Source organism: Typopeltis vanoorti, chromosome 12, assembly GCF_054136105.1.
Source record: "Typopeltis vanoorti isolate ZY-2024b chromosome 12, IOZ_Tvanoo_1.0, whole genome shotgun sequence".
Lineage (NCBI taxonomy): Eukaryota > Metazoa > Arthropoda > Arachnida > Uropygi > Thelyphonidae > Typopeltis > Typopeltis vanoorti.
Window position 1 is genome coordinate 89,125,576 of NC_143560.1, and position 23,999 is coordinate 89,149,574.

Below are 23,999 nucleotides of genomic sequence, written 5' to 3' on the forward strand. Positions count from 1 at the left end.
TCAAACATGTGCAAAGATGTCTACATGTATAAGGAACTAGAGAAGAATAGAGATCTGCAGTTGTCCAACTGCATCATACAGACTGCAGACAAGAGTACACAAAAGAACATGCAGGTAGATTATTATGTGTGTACATGAATGTCAGGAGTATCATAAACAAAGGGTAGAGTTTGTTGCCTTAGTCAATATATTGAGACCTCAGATTGTAGGCATTAGTGAAACCTGACTACCAGAATCAGACATACTAACTGGTATTGAGTGTAAAGGGTACATTATTTTTAGGAAGGATAGAGAGGATAGGAGAGGAGGGAGCGTGCTGCTAATGATATCAGATGACTTGAATGCAGTTAGAGTTGAGACCTCTGATTGTAGTAGTAGTACTACTAACAGTATTTCATGTGACAATGAGTTTGAAGCCATCTATGGTGAGGTGGAATCTAACAAGATCAATTACATAGCAGGGTGTTGTTACAGACCTGGTGGATTGGTTGCTAATGATGAAGAAATGCATCACCAAATAGACAAGATGAGTGCAGAAAGAGTAATCATAATTGAGGACTTTAATTATCCAGATATTGATTGGGTAGCAGTAGAATGTCATGAGAAGAATGAAAATGCATTTATTGAGCTGTTGTGAGACAACTTCCTCAAACATCATGTGACAGAAGGAACTTGAGGTCAAAGAGTGTTAGATTTGATTATAGTGTCAGGGGGCATTTCAGTTAAAGATGTTAAACTATTCTACCTCCAGTTGGTGACTGATCGTCCAGAACTCACTAGGGAAGTGACTAAGTTTATGAATGTTCCATTCAGAAAAGGTTATCAGCATGTGTTCTAAAAGAATGTTCAGCTGAACTGGCTATTCCTTTGACTATACTGTTTAATATGAGTCTCAGAACAGGGAAGATTCTGCAGGAATGAAAAGAATGTATGGTAATTGCATTGCATGTGCAAAGACTCATGCTGAACTACAAAGCAGGAAATTATGACCAACTGAGGAGTATACCAAGTTTAATGGAATGGGATTAGTTGCTGGATGGGAAGCATTTAAACAATATTTAAATGATGCAATATCAGAGTGTCCCCCAAGAGTTCAAAGAATAAATAGAGTAGGAGTTAAATAATGAAGTGTAATCATATTAAGCAAGAGTATAATAAAATTAGTTTAATCCTTTATCCAAGTGTGAGCAAACATAGTTTATGCCTGAAAGTATCTTCAGGACTGGGGTAAGGTGGTACAACACCAGGGCAACTCATTGCAAAGGTGGAGCAAGCTACCAACACTCCTATCTCAGTATCTCCTATAAAAAAATTTTCAATATTAAGCAAGAGATTTGCAAGAAAAGGATGATGTAGAAGGAATAACGTGTGCATAAGGATGATGCGGATTATGAAAATTATAAGCAGCAGGCTAGGATAGTCACAACTGCTGTACAGAAAGTAAAGTCAAAGTATGAAAAGAAACCGACTCTGCTTGCTAAAGACAATTCACAAGATTTCTATGGATATGCTGCAACTTAAAGAAAGAATGAATATGAAAGAATAACTCTTCTAAATGCAGATAGTGTGAGCATTACAGATGTGTTTTTCAACTAATGAGTGCCCATTTTGTTAAAAGTTATCAACCCGGCGTATGCAACGTTGAGCTCACTGCTACCTCTTCACTGGATGAAGAAATTCAGGTATGTGAGGATGAGGTATTAGAGCTGTTGCACAAACTGAGAATTCAGCAGTAGGGACTGACGAACCTCGGCACGTGTTCTAAAAGAATGTTCAGCTGAACTGGCTATTCCTTTGACCGTGCTGTTTAATATGAGTCTCAAAACAGGGAAGATTCTGCAGGAATGAAAAGAATGTATGGTAATTGCATTGCATGTGCAAAGACTCATGACTCATGCATCCAACTGTCGACCAATTAGTATCTCAGAGTGGTGGTGAAGATTTTGGAAAAATTGATTAGGGCTCGCATTCAGAAATGGGTTGACAGTGAATCTCTACTTTGTAATGAGCATACTAAGGACAGGTCATGTTTTAGCAATTTGCTCACATTCTATAACAATTACCATTGAACTAGACTAGGTAATGGATACACCATAATACTTTTGGATTTTCCTAAGGCTTTTGACCAAATACAGCTTTGCTGTTGCATAAATTGTTGAATATGGGTTTGGATTATAGAATATTAGCATGGATAAGAGAATGGCTGACATCAAAAAGTGGTATGGATTTGATTTGAGTTGGAGTTGGGAAGGATTTGACAAGTGACATGCAGCTATTTGCTGATGATGCAAAGATAGATAGGGTAATCGGGAATGTTGCTGTATGCAGTACTTGCAGAATGATTTGAATAGGCTGGAATTGTGGACATGGGACAATGGATGTTAGTTCAGTTTCAGTAAATGTAAAGTCATGCACTGTGGCATGATTAGATCTGCAATGTCATATTATATTGGTGGGATTATGCTTGAAAAAACAGATGAGGCTAGGGATCTTGGAGTGTTAGTAGATAGGAAGTTCAAGTTTAGGGCCATGTAACATGTAAAAAAATGCAAGTCAAAAGGTAATTTCAATGCTGAAACAAATGTTCACATGTAAAGATAAGTGTGTCATTGTGCCCATTTGCGAGGCCTTGATAAGACCTAACTTGGGCTATTGTGTGCTGGTTTATTCTCCTGTTTTTTGTTGTGATTCTGATGTATTGAGAGGGTGCAAAGGAGAGTGTTAAAAATGATATCAGGGTTGTGGAATACTGATTATGAAGACAGATTGAGAATTTGTAGCCTGCAGATACTAGCAAACAGGAGAAAGAGGGGTGATATCATTGAGACATACAAACTTCTGAAAGGGTCATACAGGATTTCAGTTGATGGAATTTTTCAATTTATTGAGGGTGGAGATAGGACGAGAGGGCATCCTTGGAAACTGAGAATGAATGCTGCTAAGAAGGGGGGGGTGGGATGAGGGCTATAGATTTCTCTCTCTCTCTCTCAATTCATGTATATAATAGAGGTAATCAATGCATTTCATGGGATGAGTGTTTGTTATTACACGTCGGAAAATTAGCTTTCCTTTTATGAACATTCTAGTTTTTAAAGTGGTAACTATTTTGCTTTTATAACAGTTGGAAAATGTTATTTACATATAATGCACATGATTTTTGTGTTGGCAACAAATTCATACATTGCCTTATTCCTTTCTCCCCTTCAACATGAATTTTCACTTCTTGGCAATCTGCCAGCTACGGTACTCTAAACATAGGCAGACTATATGGGGGGATAGTTGATATTGGTGCATTTGCCAAGGGTGTCGGTGTCAGAAGGGCACTAGTGTCAGGATTAGGTGCTCTGCTTGTCGGCAGTAGTGGGGATACTACTGCTTAGAAGGCATCTTTATTCAGTTGATGAGATACCATGCCAAGCAATTTTGACACTAAGGCTAGCTGCTTAAATGTATTCTGCAGAATGGTCTAAGGATTTTTTTTTTTTTTTATACAGTCAAGGCTCCATATCCACAGGATCTGTATTCGTTCGTGTTTTTGCATTGACAGTCACAAAATCGTGTATCTTCAGTCTCAAAGAGATCATCATTTGTGATGTCTGCATTAGGCTACTTGCGCTTAAAATATTACTATGTTTATAACCCATAGGTTATAAACAATGTGCATTTAGTGATGGACAGAAACTTAAAAGACCAATAAAATTATGATTTTTATTGAAGAACCATATTGTACATAAGGAAACAAGAAACTGATATCACAGGCAGTGCAAACTGATGGAATTCGTACTGCTAATTGTGTAGCTTTTGTATATCATAATGGGATGTTAAAAATGTAGAATTTATTATTTGTTTCAATATAGTTATTCCAGTTTTGTGACCACATGTTTATTAAAGAAAACTGTTTTTAAAACTAAACAAGTACTAAAAAATTCAAAGAGACAACAAATATAATTAAAATTCCTACTCAATTGTTGCAATCAGTAGGAATTTAAGATTACAGGGTTTGATTTTAAATCAAGTTTGGTCATCGTTTATTAAAAATTTACCAATTTCAGACCTCGGACAGAGTGAGCATGAACCACAGAATGCGACAACAAATGGCATTGTCTCCAGTTAACATGCATTAACGGTTGTATAGAGTTGTTATTAGGTTTTTTAACAAACTTTTTTGATGTTCATAATACCAACAAATGAACTTGTTTTTTCGTAATTTCTTATAGTTTGTGTTTTAAACTGTTAGTCCTCTTTACCCCTGAGGATGTTAGTCTTACAACTAATGAAACTTGTCGGGTGTTGTTTTTAGTACTTGTTTAGTTTTAAAAACAGTTTTCTTTAATAAACGTGGTCACAAAACCAGAATAACTATATTGAACTTTTTAACCACAGAAATTATTATTTGTTTGTTTGGGTCAAAGTCCACCACAAGAAAAGCTTGCCTGTGAACATAGGTATGATCTCTGCTAAGGCCTTCATTCTTTACAATAGATTTAAGCTAAATCCCTGTACCACCTCACCAGAGAAACCACTTTTATTGCCAACAAAGGCTGGCTCCAGAAATTCAAAAGCCATTATTCTCTCTGTAATGTAAAGATTACGGTTAAGTCAGCTTCAGCTGATCATGAGGCTGCTAAGGCCTACCCTGTGCAATTCAAGAAGCTCATTAAGGAGAAGAGATATAAACCTGAACAGATTTTTGAATACTGATGGGATGGTATCGTTCTAGAAGAAGATACCTCAGCTCACCTATATAGCCATCGATCAAAAGGCCCAGGATTCAATGTTGAATGAACTATGAGGTATTCCAGACAAACAGCACAAGAAAACCATTGCAGAAATAAAGAAGTTGGCCAGAAGAATAGCGAGTGTAGAATTAGAGGAGGAAGACATCAGTGATTTAATTGGACAGGCAACAACACTAATGGATGATGTACTCAAGAAGCTTGTTTGTCTCAACTCTGAGGATGAGAAACAGCATAAGATAAAATTCATTGGCAGATGGAGTTCACTTTCCATATAAAGACGTTCGCAAACATCTATGGATGCAGTTGGTGTTAACCTGCAGTCTGTAGGATGGAGAGCAGATATGCTAACAACTAGACAAACCAGGCTGGAGCATTCAGGCCAACATGCAGGGTAGCACAATACAAACATAACCCAATATATCTTTATATTTATAATTCTTTTCCATATAATTATAATCTGTTATTAATGGAAGTACAGATAACCTTACCTTCCACCACTCTCTGTCCAAAGCAAGCTCTTTTATATGCCAGTGCAGTTTTAAGGACTTTATGTCATGTTAATCTTGGTCTTCCCCTGGATCTTGTATCCTCAGTAGTGTTCTCAAATATCAGGCTAGGAAGTCTTTATCATTCAGCCAATCTAGTTTTGCATTTCAGCCCATCCTGTCTACTTGGTTTTCTAGAATTTTGCTTTGGTCATTATATAGTTTATTGTGATGTTCTTTAGCCTGTCTTTTCTGCTCTCATAATCTCATTATCTTAGGTGTTATCCAGTAATTATTTGGTTGCATTTATTTTTTCTAAAAATCTGTCAGCTGAGCTGGTTATAATATTTTTCAGAAAGTTCCATTTATTTTCAACGTTAACATCTTCCTTGTTTTTGTCTTTCCTTTATATGTTGACTGATCATATTTTAATATGCTCTTTTATGTGGAATTTTTCCATATTTGGTTTGAAGTGCTTTACTTTGTTTCTTTTTTTTATGAAATTTTAATCACATCTTGGCAGATAAAAGTTCATGATCTGTATCCAGTTCAGTACTACAATGGGTTTTAACATTCAAAAAGAGATGATTTTACAGTTTTTGAATTAGGAAGTAATCTATTCAGTTTTTAATATTTGATTCTGGTGAAGTCCAGGTGTATTTGTGGGCAGGTCTATGGTAAAACATGGTGTTTGCAACTATGATATTATTTTCTGTATAGAAATCAAGCAAATACTCCCCTCTCTCATTTCTTGTGTTGATTCCAAATTTACCCATTACATCATATTATCTGAATATTGTCCAACTTTGTTATTAAAATCAACCATGATTATTAGTAGATCTTTCTGTTTTTTTGTATGTTCTGTCAATCTCCCCTTGTAGTTATTCATAGAAATCAATATGATCTTCTGCTGGATGTGAAGAATCAGGCACATATGCTTGTATTCTTTTAATGAAAGTTTTTCTTTCTTTTGCTTGTGATCTAATGGCTATGATTCTGGATGAGATGGGTTTGATTTCTACAATGCTGTGAGAAAGTGATCTGTGGACTACGACAGCGACTCCTTCTCTGTTGTAGTCCATAGATCACTTTCCCACAGCAAATCATTACTACCTGAGTAGTATAATATGAAATGTTTCAGATTTATATGACCTTGTCCAGTACAGTGTGTTTCTGAAAGACCAATGACACTTCATTTATATCTCTCCAGCTCTTTCTCCATCAAATACAACTTTCCAAGTTTGTTCAATCCAGATATTTACAATAAGTATGTAGTGAATGGATTTCATTAACCATATAACTAATTGCTCACCATATCTCTGTGGCATAAGATTTGGTACATTGGCTTCCCCGCATGCAGAAGCATTAGCGACACTTCTTTTAGTAGTATAATCCATATGGATTTGACGCAGCTGAATTTAATATAGCCAGCTTGTCATTCCTCTGCTGCTGCATTTGCCTACTTGGGTAAGGCATAAATAAACCTGGGACTCTCACTACAATGAAGAGAAAGTTCATTAAGACTGGAAAGATACACCTTTAGATTGGTGCAAAAGACAAAGTGAATGGATGTTGCAAATATCTGGGGCAAGTTAGTAGTTGAATAAGAGAGATGAGTATGTGTGCATATGGAAGTGTGATATGCTAATGAACCTTGGTTCTGCCTATTTTCCTAGTTTTTCCTAGCTAATTTTCATGCCAAATTTGTTACAGTTATTAACAGAGACTTGCATTAGATATGTTTAGGAGTACAACATCATCTGCATAAAGCAAAGAGCTAAGTTTGACATCTCTAATTCTAATATCATTCCTAATGTCACTTTCTTTCATAATGTGATCCATGATGAATAAGAGTGAAGATAATGTGCATCCTTGTTTTACCCCTGATTTTACATCAAACCATCTTCCTGTATTCCCTTCAATTCTAACTGCCGACTTTAACTCAGATATAGACTATGTATTGCTCTGCGTGATGTTACATTTATCCCATATAATTGTAGTGTTTAGAAAAGCTTTTCTCTGGATGCCTTGTCACATGCCTTTTCTAGATCTACAAAACTTAAGTACAGATCCTTGTCATATTCCCATTATTTCTCAGCTATTTATTGTAAAGTGAAAAACCTGATTGTGACAACCTCTGTTTGGCCTGAACCCAGCTTGTTCTCCAAGTTTCTCTTCCACATTCTTTCTCAACCTTTTTCCAAATATGCTTACATAAATCTTACCTGGAACACTTATTAGAGAAATTCGTCTGAATTTTCACGTTCAGCTTTATTCCCTTTTTTATAGATAAGAATTATTAGAGCTCTACTTCAATAATCTAGAATACGGCCTTCTGACCAGGCCCTCTCAATTATGAAGTATAGTGACTGCAAAACTTTTTATACCTCCATACTTAAGCATTTCTGGTTGAATATCATCTTCCACAGCTGCCTTTCCGCATTTCAAGTTTTTGATGACTTTTTCTACCTCATGAGTATTGATATGTGCTTCTCTTCACATTCCTCTTGAAAATGTTATAGTATGCCTATATAGTTCTGTTCTAGAAGCTTTCTGAATAGCTTCCAGAACATTTTGCCACCTTCCTGATATTTATTTTCTTTATTCTCACCAAAGTCTTTCCATGACTTTTATTTAACTATTTTTAACATAGCTTATCTCTCTGACATATTTCTTTGTATTCTTTAAGGGCATCTGCTGACTTATTTGCTAATAACTTTTGGTATGCTTTCTTCTTTTCCAGAACCACTTCTTTAACTTCTTGTGTCCACCATGGCGTTCTTATTTTTTTATCCTTACAGACAACTTCATCACATACGTACCTAGTTGATTCAAGTGGTCTTCTTCTTCTGACTAACTGATAAACTTAGGTGTTGACAGTTATTCATGACTTTTTTTTTTTTTAATGGTATTAACAATGCCAAATGAACTATTTTATGAAATGATGTTTTATTAACTTGCTTATATCTCGCTGAATTTCAAATTTAGCGAAATATAATATCTAATGATGAAACACTATTGTTTCACTTAATCACTGTCGAGTATACATGCTGTGTTGTGCTCTGATGGTGTGTGATTTGAAATTCAGTGAAATATAAGCAAGTTAATACAACATCTTTTTATAAAATAGTTTGTTGTGAATACTGTTAAAAATAAGTCATGAGTCTTCTTCAGAGTTTGCCACTGAGACTCTAAGTTTTGGTTCTTGTTTTCAAACTGCTTGAGTGCTTTTATTTTTGTATTTTTTTAACTCCAGAAATGAAAGGGTTCAAAACCTATAGCACACCTGTGCTGTGTTGGGGGGGGGTAAAGTATTATTATTATTACAGATATCTCTATGGGTTCATTGAGAAAGGCCCTAAATGTTTCATCAAGCACTAACCATCATTGATGTAATACTTATCATACTTTGCTTTCCGTTCATTCACTGAAAACCGCTAATACTCTACTGTACTGGTAACCCATTTCACTCATTTACACTTTCTAAGCAGAAAATATAGTCCACATCTTTGCTCAACTCACTCTTACCCAATTTCCAGTGATAACCTCTAGTTTTGCCCCCCCCCCCAAAAAAAAATTATGTACTGAAAAATTTCCTCTATATCATTCCTATAAAAACTTTTTAAACAACGTATATGTCTCAGAAAAGGGGAGATTATATATCTTCCCTTTTCTGTCTTTCAGCCAGTTGTAACCCACACATCTTCTACTCATCCTTATAAGAAGCATTCCACTGGCCTTGAGATTTTCATTCTCTTCATCTTTTTTTCCTTATCAGTTGAAGTAAATAAAGTAAAACCATTGTAATTGGGCATTGTTAAAATTTTAATATATTTAATCACTCATTCATTATATATTTATTGTATTTGTGTACTGCTGTAACCTTTGTAATGGCATTGTATGACCTTAGCTGTCCTTGTACTAGTAAACCTAAAATCACAGTTATTTATTTTAACTTATTAGACATCTTTCTGTCTGCACTTTTGATTGACAAAGTTATTAATTCTGTCTAATACAGAGAATTTAAGTTCTTTTCACTTGACGACAACAAAATAATCTAATTTTGCCATATGATCATCACTTCATTTTCCCTTTCTTTCTTTTAATCAGCTTTTCTCCTTCTATACGACTTACTTGAGAGTAAGTCCTTTCTTATAAAATACAACAAAATAGGTGCCTTTGCAACCAGAAAAGCAGGGAGTAAACAATAAACAGTTTTTGGAAAAATAATTCACAACTAGTTGCTACAGTTCATGGTAGTGATTTAAATAGTTCCAAAAATAATTTGGGTCTCACCTAGTGAGTATTTGAAGAAATTACCTTTCAGTTCATCTTTGAGTAAACTGCTTTCTTGGATTATTTGCTCTTTCAGTTGGTTTTGATCAGTTGTTTTATTGGTTAATTGTTGTGTGATTAATTGTAAATGTAATTAATATCCATTAGTGCCTACTAAATTGTTTATTAAGTAAACACTAGTATATTTATTCTCGTAGACAGGCTTATACGTTGGTTATGCATTATTAAAACACTTAAGGAATTGAACAACGTAGTTAAGGATATAAATTAAATTATACTTTAATAAATATTTTCCGATATTTCGGCAATGTCACGTTGCCATCTTCTAAAGGAACTTACAAAAAAAGGCACGTGCACATAGGGACTACAAACACAGTAACTGGGAATGAAGAGATGAAGCTATTGTTCTCCTAAAAGTCCTGATGGTGCCTTCTAGTGGGCTAAGTAGGTGTTCTTGGCTGTTGGGCTGAAGGTCTGCTGATGTAAGCCTCCCAGATTTGGGGTAGTCGCATACAACCAAATTTGTTGAGGTTTGGAGAATTTCTTAGGGCTGAGGCTGATTCCATAAATAGTCTTTCGAATTTGTATTTGCTACGGTGTATTACTGTAGCTTTCTTCCACCGTATTCTGTGGCGTGTATCCAGAGCATGGTCTGCAAGACCAGAATGGCTGTACTTGTGAAACCGGATGTAGTCCTTGTGTTCGGAAATTCTGATATTCGCTGTCCTGCCTGTTTGGCCAAAGTAAGACAGTTTACAACTGCAAGGGACCTGGTATACACCAGGTAGGTCTAGGGGAAGTGGTTGGTCTTTAGGTTTGTAACAGGAGGTCAGGTCATGCTTTTTTAAGATTTTGGTAATCTTTTTCGAGGTGCCTCAGATGTAGGGAATGGTGATGGATTTAGAGTAATCCTTGTTGCGGAGGGGGGGAGGGATCTGTGGTTTGTAGGTTCTAATATTTTTTGGACTTTTTTTGGGGGGTAGCCATTGGCTGAGAAAGTGTTGAGGATGTGATTTAGTTCAGTGTTTAGGGCCAAGTCGTTTGAACAGATTAGTTTAGCCCTGTTGTATAGTGTTTTCACTACTCCATATTGTTGTGAGGGGGGGGGGATTGTTGGTGAATGTATCTGCCTGTATGGGTGGGTTTTCTGTAAACTGAGAAAACCAAGGTTCCATTAGGCTGGCGGGTGACTAGTGTGTCTAGGAAAGGGAGGCTGTTTTTTCCTCTTTTTCCAGGGTGAATTTGATTCTGGGGTGTTGGTTGTTTAAGTGTGTTAAGAAGGAGAGAAGTGTTTCTGAGCCATGTGGCCAAATAGCGAACACATCATCAACATAGCAAAGCCATATGGTTGGTTTTTGTGGGGCAGAGGCTAAGGCTTTTTCTTCAAAGGTCTCCATAAAAAAATTGGCCAAGGGTGGGGAGAGTGGTGAACCCATGGCTGTCCCCTCTATTTGTATATTTAATAGATATTGTATATACTAGTATATTTGATATTTGTATTAGTATATTTGTATATACTAGTATATTTAATAGATATTGGTTCATATATGTATATATATGAACATATACAAACCAATATCTATACACGTCTTATTAAATTATTTATTATAAACATATTTTTGTGATTATAATGTTTTTTTTTCCTTTTAACATTATAATTTATATATAGAAAGCTAGTGGTGCATCTCGTACTCAGTTAACTCAAGCAGATAATGCTCAGGAACAAGAACTGAAATCAAATTTGAAAGAAAATACTGATGTTTTGCAAACACCATCTGTATTTCCTTCAGTACAGAAAAGTTTGCAAGAGAACAACTTAGAGTAAGTTTTTCTGTTTATTTATTTATAACATGCACATAGTTTTTTGTTTTGTTTTTTATTTTCTTTGTTCATATACAAGTAGTTGGACATTTATAAACATTTATTAATTATTTTTATTACTGATATTTTATTAATAAAAATTATATTTGATAAAATTATTACTTTGCCATAGAATGTGATATGGCAAAAGAAGTATTAAAGAAAAAGAAATCGTTTATTACAAGTATGATAAGTATAGACATAACAAAAATATTTATGAAAACGTTTGAATCATATTCTTATATGGCTGTGAGACTTAGGCTGTTATAGCAGATAAAGAAAAATAATTAAAGCTTTTGAAATGTACTGTTATAGAGTATTACTAGGAATAAATTGGTGATTAAAAAAAAAATAATAAAAAAAACCTTAAAGTAGTCTTGCACAAAATAAAAGAGAACTGAGTATTTGAAGAAGACAGTCATAGAAAGAAAGATGAAATTTCTGGGACAGTTATGGAGACCCAAGAAATGGATTATGAACATATTAGAAGGGAAATGAACAAGATGATGGCTGAAATATATATTCTTATATTTCAAATTAAAGGCTTTGCATTAAAGGTAAATATTAAGAATAGTGATCAGAACTTATTCTACCTTTACCACGAGTTGCCTAGACTTGCACTACTTTGCGGGTCATTTTGAATTGCAGGTGCACAGGTCACTTAGACCTGTGCACCTGCAATATGTGCAGGTGCAAACTTGACTTATATTTGTCTGTTTGCTTACTTGGGAAATGGAGTAAAACCAGGTTTAAAATAACTTGGCATCTTTAACATATATTATACCGAAGGTAAAAAACTTTCTACATCTATCTCTCATCCTGAGATTTTTATTTAATAAGGTTAGAGCACCTTATGCTAACTTGTTTTGGTAAAATACTTATAAGCTCTGTATTACTTTATTATTATTATTATTATTATTATTATTTCAGGCAACTCCAAGGAGTCTGCAGACTCATCGAGGGAGGCCCTAACATCATGTCAGGAACAACTATTCAACATTCACACAGTATCTATCATACCTTGCCTTGAACTCATTCACAGTCAGACTTTGGCAGCTTATTCCACTCGTTCACCACTCTCCAAGTAAATAACCTAGTTCTAACACCCCTGCTAACCACATTCTTGCCCAGCTTCCATGTATGGCCCCTAGTCCTCCCACCACAAGTCCTATTCTCAAAAATATCTTCTGGATTAATCTTATAGAAACCTTTCAGTAATTTGAATGTCTCAATCATATTACCCCTTTTCCCCCTATCAACCAATTTTTGCAACCCACAAATCTTCAACCTGTTCTCATAAGGTTCATTCCATAGACCTGCTATCATCTTGGTCACTCGTCTCTGGATCTTCTCCACCTCCTCCCCATCAAGAAGAAACCCTGGTGCCCATATCTGGGCACAGTAGTCTAGATGGGATGTTATCAAGGCTCGTTACAGAGGAACAATAACTTGTTAAAGTATTTTTCAGCAACCAAGTGATTTGATGAGCTGATTTAGCCACTTTTGCGATGTGTCCCCTAAACTTCAACTCTCTATCCACCAACACTCCCAAATCCCTGGCCTCATCAATCTCCTGGAGTACGGTTCCACCAATGTGATATACTGCTGCTAATCTTTTCATCCCCAAAATGCATAACCTTACACTTTGCCACATTAAATTAACATCCATTTTCCTTAGTCCAGTCCTCCAAACTATCCAAATCATCTTGCAAAATTTTGACATCCTGTGCACTCACTATTGCTCTATCCAACTTTGCATCATCAGCAAACAAGTGAACACTTCCTCTCAGATCCTTTCCCATATCGTTAATGAACAAATTTAAAAGTAGTGGTCCAAGAACAGAACCCTGCAGCACACCACTAGTCACAAGCCATCTTTTGGACTCATAAATAAATAAACCACTGAATAAACCACTCTCTGATATCTCTCCATCAGCCACCCTCCTATCCATCTCACCAACTCTTTATCCATCCCCACATGCTGCAGTTTACTGATTAGAGTTCCATGTGGTATCCTGTCAAAGGCCTTAGCAAGCTCCAGTAGAATCACCGTAAACCCATTACCCTTATCCAGTTCAGCCCTCAGTAACTTGCTCACGTATAAAATGTGAGCAAGATACTGAGGCATGATCTAGCCTTCACAAAACCATGTTGTCCCCCATACAGTATCCCATTTTCATCTATCCAATCCTGTATTCTTCTCTTGACTAATTTCTCCAAGACCTTGACAACTATTCTTGATATGCTAATCGGTCGGTAATTTACAACAGCAGTCTTGGAACCTCTTTTATGCAGTGGAACTATTTTCCCCTCTTTCCACCCCCTCAGGACTAACCCAAACCCGAGACTCAAATTAAACAAAATGGTCAAGGGTACTGACAATTCTTTAGCTGCTTCACATACGACGCGAGCTGGTATACCATCCAATCCCACAGGTGTATTGACATTGAGGTTTTGTAATAGAATACTCATCTCCCCCTTCATTGACCACAATTCCCGTATAATCTGTTGGTTCATTCATTACTGCAATGTCACCACCTGGATGATTGATATATTCTTGCAAAGTGCTCGCTCAGTAATTCAACTATATCAACTAATTCAGTTACCTCCCTACCATCGGCATTCTTTAAAATCATTCTGCCATATACATTTTTTCTTTTACTTGCAACATATCGAAAAAGCTGCGTGGGATTCTCTTTAGCCTGCATGGCTAATGTTCTTTCATAATCCGTTTTTGCTTTTCTTACCACACTCGTTACCTTTCTTTCCTGCGCTTGATACCATTCATGTGCCTGCCGGTCACATTTCTCCTTAAATTCCCTCCATACTAGTTTCTTTTTTTGCAGCTCAAGCTTAATGGTGTTATTCATCCATTTAACCCCTACTTGATTTATTACTCGAACTCTAGGTATATACAGTCAGCCATTACCTCATGCAAGCACTTCTTAACTACCCCCCATGCACTATCAATTTCTAGTCCATGCAGTTTTACATGCCATAGCACTGAACCAATCAAACTCCTAAGCTTGTCATACTTACCAGCCCGATAATTCCACATGTACCCTGTCTTAATTGTAAAATCTACGCCTTTAGCCACCTCACAAATCAAGACCCTATGATCACGCTCACCAATTGGTGGCAACGTGGTCATATTCGTTACAGCCAAATTCGTAGATGCAATTACTAGGTCAAGCACTCTCTGATCCCTAGTATTTTCCATTACATGCTGTCGCAGATAGTTATCCCTTAATAACCGCATAAAATCCAATTCCTTCCTCCAATGTGTCCTCTTCTCCTTCCAATCAATGTTACCATAGTTGAAATTACCCATAATAATTACCCTCCTTCCACTCAATTCTTCTATTTGCTTATGCATACTATCTCCACCATCTATTCCATCACCTGGTCTATACCAGCACCCAACTGTATATTTTGTTCTGCTAGTTTCAGTCTCGCACCAAATAGTCTCAAATATGCTCTTTTCTCTATCCAGCAGTTCCACTTCTATTCTCCTTGGCTGTAGCTCATCAGCTATCATCAATAACACTCCTCCTCCCATTTTATTCTCCCTGTCACTCCTGAACACACCATACCCCCTCACATTCAATTCCACTAGCTGTGTCATCTTCTGTCAGCCATGTTTCACTAATGCCAATAACCTGTTGCTTGGAAGTGCCAACCAAGGCCAAAAATTCTTCCTTCTTGTTCCTCTGTTCCTCCTTGTTCAAGAAACCGGTCTGGGTAGTGGCCCCTTGCCTTTAATGCATAGCACCATACATCTCCTCAAGGAGATGGGCTTTGCATTAAGGGTAAATATTAAGAATAGTGATCAGAGCTTATTCTACCTTTACCATGAGTTGCCTAGACTTGCACTACTTTGTGGGTCACTTAGACTTGCAATACGTGCAGGTGCAAACTTGACTTATTTGTCTGTTTGCTTACTTGGGAAATGGAGTAAAATCAGGTTTAAAATAGCTTGGCATCTTTAACATACAGGGTGTTCGGGATAAATTTGACATATTTATAATTAATTATATTTTTCCGTAAGTTACATGTATTAACACACACTTCTCTTCATTTAAAAGTTTGGACCCTTCTTCATTCATATACAAGATGTCAGAAAGGATGGATAGCTGGAACCCACCTGAATCATGGGAGAGAATAACTTGTATCATGATGATTCGTGCCCGCCATCAAAATAAGGATATTACGACTGCTGCCCAATGCTCCCTGAATACAGTAAAAACAATCAGGCATGAACTAGAGACTTGCAATGGTGACTACGAGGATGTAGCAAGAAGAAAGATCCCTAGCAGACGATCTGATTGCGTTCGTACAGCAGAATTCCTCGCAAATCTGCAGGAACAGGTGTTGAAGAACCCTGGCATTGGAATTCGGGCTTTGTTCGTGGAGTTGCTAACTGTAGTCAAGCCCTGGATAACAAGGGTAGCCAATGGTAGGCCGTATGTATGGCAGCAGGATTCGGCCCCTTGCCACACCTCTGGGAAAAGTCAAAAATGGTTGTCTGAAAATTTCTACGACTTCACCAGTCCAAATGTTTGGCCTCCAAACTCCCCAGACCTTAACCCCATGGATTATTTTGTATGGGGCACAGTTGAAAAAGACACCAATCGCACTTCCAGTAATACAAAAGCCCAGTTAATGGATAAAATTAAAACAGTTTTTGCGGCCCTTCCCAGGGAGACTGTAGCATCAGCTTGTTCGAGGTTCCGAAGCAGAATTGAAGCTGTGATCGATGCTAATGGTGGTTATTTTGAGTAAATCTTGTTGATAGTATTGTAATTAACTCTGCCTGTAATGTTTTTTTGTCAATTCATTAAATTTAATAGATACAAAGAAGATTTTCTTTTTCCTTACGAAACTGTCAAATTTATCCCGAACACCCTGTATATATATATATGTGTGTGTGTGTGCATTGTGGGGAATATGATTTGAAATCTAATTTTCATTTGGTAGTTTTTTTCCAATGTTGTGATGAAATACATTCCTACATACCACTGCTGACTGAGAAATGAGGTTTCAGGTTTAGCATTTCATAAAAATACACGTGCATCAGGGAGGGAAAACTGTTTCTTTTTTATTTTGTGTTATTTACTTTTATTACTTTTTTTTTTATGTCAATCCCACATGATAAGACTGCAAAACTGGAGGTCATCATTATTGTGTGTTTGCAAACTTACCTACTCATTGACATTGCCATAATATATTGGTAATTGTCTAGAAGATCAAGAATTTTAATGCAATTTTTTTTTTCTACTAATCTCAAGAGCATACTCACCTCATAATATTTTTCTTCTGTATTCAGTCTATGACATTTTTGCACTACTTCTTCACATAGCTTAGTTTTATACACATAGGTTTCTGTGGTTAAGCAGTTCTGTAGGTAATTTTCAGTATTCAGACCACATTGTAATATAAGAAGTTTATTAAAAATAAACAATTAAAATCCGACAAGTTTCGTGTGTCATGAGACTTACATCGTCAGGGGTAATGGTACATAAAATTACCCCTGACGATGTAAGTCTCACGTTGTGAATGTGATAGCAACAGTTGTTGCTATCACATTCTGCAGTATCACGTGTGCTGTATCCTAGGTCCATGGCTGTTAAATTTTTGATGAAAGCAGATCATACTTGATGTAAAATTAAGCCTTGATTTTTATTGCATTGTGCAGGGATCATAAGCATTTGTGTAGCTTCTTTAAATTTTCTTATGAAACAGTTATTATCAATATATGACATTTGTGTTTGTTGCCAGAGTACTTGATGGCCAGTAGTGGTTGTATGTAATGCCAGACTTGATTATGCTCTCTTCTTTTTTTGATCTTTTACATTTTCAGACATGCAGATCTCTCCCTACCTTCCTGTCCGGCCTATATAAATTCCACAAAAGCAGTGAATCTCATAGATGCCTAGTTTTTTCATCAGGTGATGTGGAGGTTTTGGTGGATATCTTGATATTTTTTGTAAAGATAAAAAAAAAAAAAAAAAAAAAAGCCACTTTTATGTTGTACTCATGGAGCAGTGCAGCCACTTTGTCCATGACATTTTTGCTGTAAGGCAGCGTGATTGCATTCTTGAAATCTTGTGTAAGGAATTTGCAGGAGATGTATTAAGAATATTTTTGATAGTCTTGGATGCAAAACCATTAAGTGCGAGGTTCTCTGTCAGATAGTGCAGTTCTTCATTCCTTTTAATTAGTATGCTAGATATATTGTATGCCCTGTCTTGTAAAGTTTTAATTATGCCTATCTTTTGCAATGGATGGTGACATGAAGCAGCATTTAGAAATCTTCCCGTTGTAGTAGGTTTTCTGAGTTCAGAAAAGCATAACCTTTTTTCCTCTTCGTTTACTTCAACAAGGATATCAAGTAATGGTAATTTTTTGTGCTGTTCTAGTTCAAGAGTGAATTTTATATTGGGATGCAAGTTGTTCAGATAATCTTTAAAAGCAATCAGCTCATCCACTATTCCTGACCAGATGACTAAAATATCATTGATGTAATGTAACCAAATTTTCCCACCAGACACTGTGGGATTATTCAAACACTTCATGGAAAACACTTTTTTCATATTTCAAGACAAATATTGGGAACAAAAAGGACTTGCCATTGGGTTTCCCCCCCTTTCTCCAGCCTTAGCCCAGCTTTTTATTAATCATATTAATAGATTATTTCTTTCTCCTTAATCACTTCCTCCACATGGCACTGTTGTGGTAGTCTTGTGACCTTTGATGATGATGTGTCATCATGAATTTGTAGTGAGGTTTTAGGTGCAGCGCTCCAAATGTGAGAACAGCATTCCTCTGTTTATGGAAAATTTTGAAACAAATGCATTAAAAAAAATATCAGAAGAAACCAAAAATGTGGTTACGTTACATTGATGATATTTTTGTTATTTGGTCAGGAACGGTGGATGAGCTGTCCAAAAAGTCATGGCCACAGTGTTCTGGGATTACCAAGGCATTCTGTGATGGACTTCTTGCCTAAGGGGGGAACAATCATTGCAGAGCTTTTCTGTGCAACATTGGACAAAGTGAAAGTCAACATTTGATGCAACCGACTAGGACTCCTGACAAGTGGTGTGATTTTGGTGTGCGACATTGCTACTCCACACATTGCAACTACTTTTGAGTTGATTGCACTAATTGCTGGGAAACTCTGCCACATCTCTCCCTCTAAAGAACTGACTTAGTGCCTTCCATTTGTTTGGCTTCCCCTAAAGAAATACCTTTCTAAAAGCCATTTCACTATGAATGGTGAAGTTTAGCAGGTGGTGTGATGTTGGTTACTCGATGTGAGCATGGACTCCTTCAGTACTGATGTCGATAAACGGATCTATTGTTGAGACGAATGTATCAATAAATTTGGCAACTTTGTGGAGAAGTAGTGTGTGTTCACTTATTTCTAGGTGTATAATTTCAACTACCTATTATTAAACATCCTCGAGAAAGTATTGCCTTACTTTTCAGAAACGGCTCGTAATAATAATAATAATATAGATAACAATAAATAAACTATCCATTTTATATCAACCTAAATGGTTCTTGATTCATTTATGAAAATTAATGACACCACCACTATTGTAATAGAACATTATTGTGAATGCACCATATTTTGCTTTGTTTACATAGTTGCTAAAATGCAGCTGCATCTTTATATTTTTTACTACTTCCCTCTTCGTGAGTTGAAGAAAGGAACATATAATGCATCCACTTTTCATAATGCACAAAATTGGATCTTCATCTGTTATTTGAAATTAGTTTTTTTATTGTAAGTCTGATGAAAATGATTTATTAATCTCTTGCTATTAATCAAATCTAATGTGCTTGTATATTTATAGAACACAGTCTCTTTTGCCTGGTAAAGAAGAATTTCCTTCACCTTCAACTTCTTCAGTTGACAAGGTAATTTTGAGATCTGCTTTTACTCTTTATTAATACGTTTCTTGACTTTTTGATTAGCACTGCTGATATGCATAGTGAAGGTCATAGCACTTAAAAATTAATATCATTCCCACCCACAAGAAGCTGCAATGCCTATAATAATTAAATGCTGTGAGTGAGCTGGAGTCAAAAACAAATTAGTCAGTAAAGAATTTGTTCTCACATTTGGGATAGTGCACCTAAAACCTCCCTAAGAATTTTTGATGATATACAGACGAGGGCAATCTGCTTAATAGGTGATATCTCTCTCTCTCTCTCTCTCTCTCTCTCTCTCTCTCTCTCACAGGCTCCTTTTGGTCACTTTCCCATAGGCCTTCTTGTTCTTCATTTCTAATCATGTAGGGGTTAGAGCAGCTGCTGGTCACATAATTGTTCAATTCCATGTGAGAACAGCATTCCTCTGTTGGACTGATATGAGATTCTTAGAAAGTAATGGAATGGATGAAAAAGCAATGTCTTGAGCAAAGATTCCAAGTTTTCTGGAAGCTGAGGATGCTATAGAAGTGATTTGTTATGCCAAGAAAGGCCAGGAGTACGAGCCAGTCTGAGAAGGAAGAATTAGTCCCGACTGTTTAGTTGAACATTATTAAAGGTAAGGGGAAGAAGTACTAAAGTCTTTTTTTGCAAGAATAAAGACAAACCTGCATTTTGGAAGCATTAAAGGTGACTAGGTTTTTGTCCCATTGAAGGAAGGTATGGAAATCATTGCTTATGACATTTATTAGATGATCTTGAGATGTTTGAGCACTGCCATGTTTGTTGTATGAATAGAATCAGTTGAGAGTGCTATCATTAAGGTCAGTAAGAGAGAGTTGTTTATGTATTTGAGAAAGACGGTGGGTAAATAACAGATCTTTCCCTAACAGAGACCCGCATTAGTTGGAAAATCTGAAGAGAGATTCCACTATTACACGACTGAACAAAAGAAGCCCTTGATGCCAAATCCTATCAAATGTTTTATAAAAGTGCAACAATACAGGTTTAGCCAAACTTTTCCATGGTATGTGATCAGAGGTGGGTGACATAGAGGAAATCTGCTATGGATCTTGATTGGTGACTCCATATTTGTGGTCACTGACTAGGTGACATTTCTCCAGGTGTCCAAGAAGTTGACTATTGATGACTTTTCCATCATTTTTTGTAATGCTGATGTGAGAGCAGTTGGTCGATAGCATGATGATAGCCATACATCTTTTTTTGAATTGACTATATGGGCTTGATTCCATGCTGCATGGTAGATGGCAGCTTAGTATAATATAGTGTAGAGATGATAAAGAACAGACATTAGTTCAGAAGCACAATCCTTGAGTACAGTTGGTGGGATACCATTAGGATCAGAAGCCTTTTTGGTATGCATGTTGTCCAAGATTTTTTTTATATCTTTCTCTTTGTACTGGAAGGACATAGGAGACATGTGATACATCATTTTAGGTAAAAAGCAGATGCTTTGCCTTGGTCTTCTCTGCAATTGTTGGATGAGAAGAAAGGTGCTGGGTGAGCTTTATTTTTAGGTGATATTTCAGTACTGCCCTTAAGATAAAAGAGAGCAGAGACAGAGACAAGTTGCCCCAACAGCTTTTTCAACAGCTGCATTGCACAGGTGACAAAATTTCTACATTTTAGTTCTCTTAAAGCAGCTTAACCCTCTTAGTGATAGTTTTGCAGCTATTTGCAGATTTCATTGTAGGCTATAAATGAAGTTGGAGTTTTTGTTTCAAACTTTTTAACTGCCCTAGCACATCTTTTGGAAAGCCATGACTTGGATGTTTTGAACAGACTGGGGGAATGAAGGCTCTTATTCCAACTTAAATAATTTCTTTTATAATATCACAAGTATCTGGATCTGGAGAACAAAACAGAGTAATGAGACCATGGAAAGGAGGAATAAAAGTCTTGAAGATCTTACTACTAGGCATTGTTGTACTAAAAGACATGAGGTTGTTCTAGTAGCGATGAAACTTGGATGTGATTGCAATCTGAATTACCAAGAAGAGCATTTACCTCAATAGTGTATCCGAAAGAAGAACTGGCTAAGAAAAGATTCATCGCGTGGGGTGAGTGGAGAGGATTGGCAGAAATATTGGCTGGAAGATTGGGATCTGGTTGGTAAAGTTTGTTTGAGAGACAGTTCTCACTATAACAAATACCACCCTAACTGATATGCTCATTTAACAAACCACTGAAATTCTTGACTAAAGCTCAGTGGTGTACTGAAAGAAATTTACTATAGCAAACTATTTCTGTTTTATCAAAGATGATCATTTCTAATAGTCATTCTTTATAAAACAGGGGTGGTTGGTAAAAAGGAAAAGTTGGCAAGTAGGATATGACAGGAGATTATTTTCTTTGATGGCTGTTGGTTAATCTATATATATCGATGATATAGTTCATTGTTTGAGAAGAGATATCCAGTTGTTTGCTGACAGTGATAAATTGAGAAGATTAATTTCCAGAAGCTGTTGTTACAAGAGTATGTGAACAAGTTGGTACTTTGGGCTGGTGAATTAGATCTGCAGCAACATGATTGTATTTGAATAACTGTGCTAGAGCAGATGGAGGAATCTGGAACTTTTGGTAGATAGTGAGCTGGAGCTCAGTGGTCACATTACAAAAGTTTTAAAGGTTATCTTATCCTGAATATTATGCCATAGTATGGAAGGATGCTAACATATACAGATAAATCAAGATAGGACCTAAGATTTTACAGTTGAAACTATGACTTCTTTATACAAATAAAGAAGTCATAGTTTTGCTGTAAAATCTTAGGTCCTATCTTGATTTCTGTGTGAAGATCTGGTCACCTGGATATCGCTGTGATAAGTTAGTGATAGATATATTTAGTGGAATAGAATGTGAATAGAATGTGTTCAGGAAGGATAGAGAGAAAAGAATGGGGGAAAGGAGTGTTGTTGATGATAGCCGATGAACTGTAATCAAAGAGAGTAGAAGTTCAACTGCAAGACAAAAATAGCACATTTGAGGCTATCTGGTATGAAATAGATGCTAGCAGAACAAAATACACAGTTGGCTGCTGCTATAGACCAGGGGATAGAAAAGATGATGGAGATAGTATGCATCGGCAAATAGACAATGAGTGGAGAACAGATAATTATTATTGGGGATTTCAACTATGGGAACATAGATAGGGAGGATAGGACACATTGGAGGAAGGAAATGGATTTTATGCAATTACAAAGGGATAATTACCTGAGATAGCATGTGATGGAATATACTAGGGGTTCGAGAGTGCTCAATCTAGTAATTGCATCTGAGAATTTGTCTATAACTAATATGACAACATTGCCACCAATTGGTGAGAAAAATGTGTGGAATTTTCAGTTAAAATGGGGTATATGTGGAATTACAGGGCTGGTAAGTATGACAAGCTTAGGAGATTGCTTGGATCGCCGCTATGGCATGCAAAACTGCAAGGGCTGGATGTTGATAGTGCATGAGAAGTGGTAGAGGAGTGTTTGAGGGAGGTAATGGTTGACTGCATACCTAGAATCAGCGAAAGTAAATGAAGTGTGAGCTAAATGGATAAATATCATCATTAAGCTGGAGCTGCAAAAAAAAAGAAACAGTTGTGGATGGAATTTAAGGAGAAAGGTGACCAGCAGGCTCTTGAACAATATGAAGCACAGGTTAGAAGGATAATAGTGTGGTAAGAAAGGCAAATACGGAGTATGAAAGGAAGTTAGTAATGCAGGTCATAGATAATCCCAAACAGTTCTTTCAATATGTTGCAAGTAAAAGAAAGAAATGTATATAGCAGAATGATTTTAATGAATGCTGATGGTAGGGAGGTAACTGAATCAGCCGAAATAATAGAATTACTAAATGAACACTTTGCAAAAACATATCATCCTGGTGGTGATATTGAAGGAACGAGAGAGAGAGAGCGCCAAAGGCTTATATAGGAACTGATGTAAATGAAATGGAGGTGCATAGCTTATTAAAGAACCTTAATGTGAATACAGCTGTGGGATTGGTTGGTATACCAGCTTGAGTTTTATGTGAAGCAGCAAGAGAATCGTTAGTGTCCTTGAGAGTGATTTTTATAACCATATTGTTTAATCTAATTCTCAGCTCTGGGTTAGTCCTGAAGTGATGGAAAGGGGGGGAAAATTGTTCCATTGAACAAAGGCGGCTCCAAGACTGATGTAGCAAATTACCGACCAATCAGCATATCAGGAGTTGTCAAAGTGTTGGAGAAGTTGGTCAAGAGCAAAATACAGGAATGGATATATGGAAATAAGATACTGTATAGGTGGCAGCATGGTTTTGTGAAGGATAGGTCATGCCTTGGTAATTTGCTCACGCTTTATGATACATTGACAGCTGAGTTGGATAAAGGTAATGGGTTTACAGTGATGCTGCTAGAATTTTCAAAGGCCTTTGACAGGATACCACATGGAATTTTAATCAGTAAACTGCAACACATGCAGATGGATATAGGGTTGGTGAGATGGATAGGGGGAGGATGGTTGATGGAGAAATATTAAAGAGTAGTTTATTCAGGAGTAGAAAAGAAGGCCTGTGACTAATGGTGTGCCCCAGGGTTCTATTATAGGACTGCTACTGTGTAATTAGCACATTAAATATATAGGAAAGGATCTGAGAGGAACTATTCAGTTATTTGCCGATGATGCAA

At 36.5% G+C, this 23,999-nt stretch overlaps 1 protein-coding gene across 1 annotated transcript in view; it reads left to right on the plus strand.

Moving 5' to 3' along the window:
• Positions 1-23,999, plus strand: part of LOC150100980 (nephrocystin-4-like) — a 173,582-nt gene that overhangs the window by 130,021 nt on the left and 19,562 nt on the right. Inside the window, exons 10-11 of the mRNA XM_090401950.1 lie at positions 11,190-11,341; positions 19,243-19,306. Of these exons, the coding sequence (XP_090258076.1) occupies positions 11,190-11,341; positions 19,243-19,306 (216 nt within the window). The remainder of the gene's footprint in view (positions 1-11,189; positions 11,342-19,242; positions 19,307-23,999) is intronic.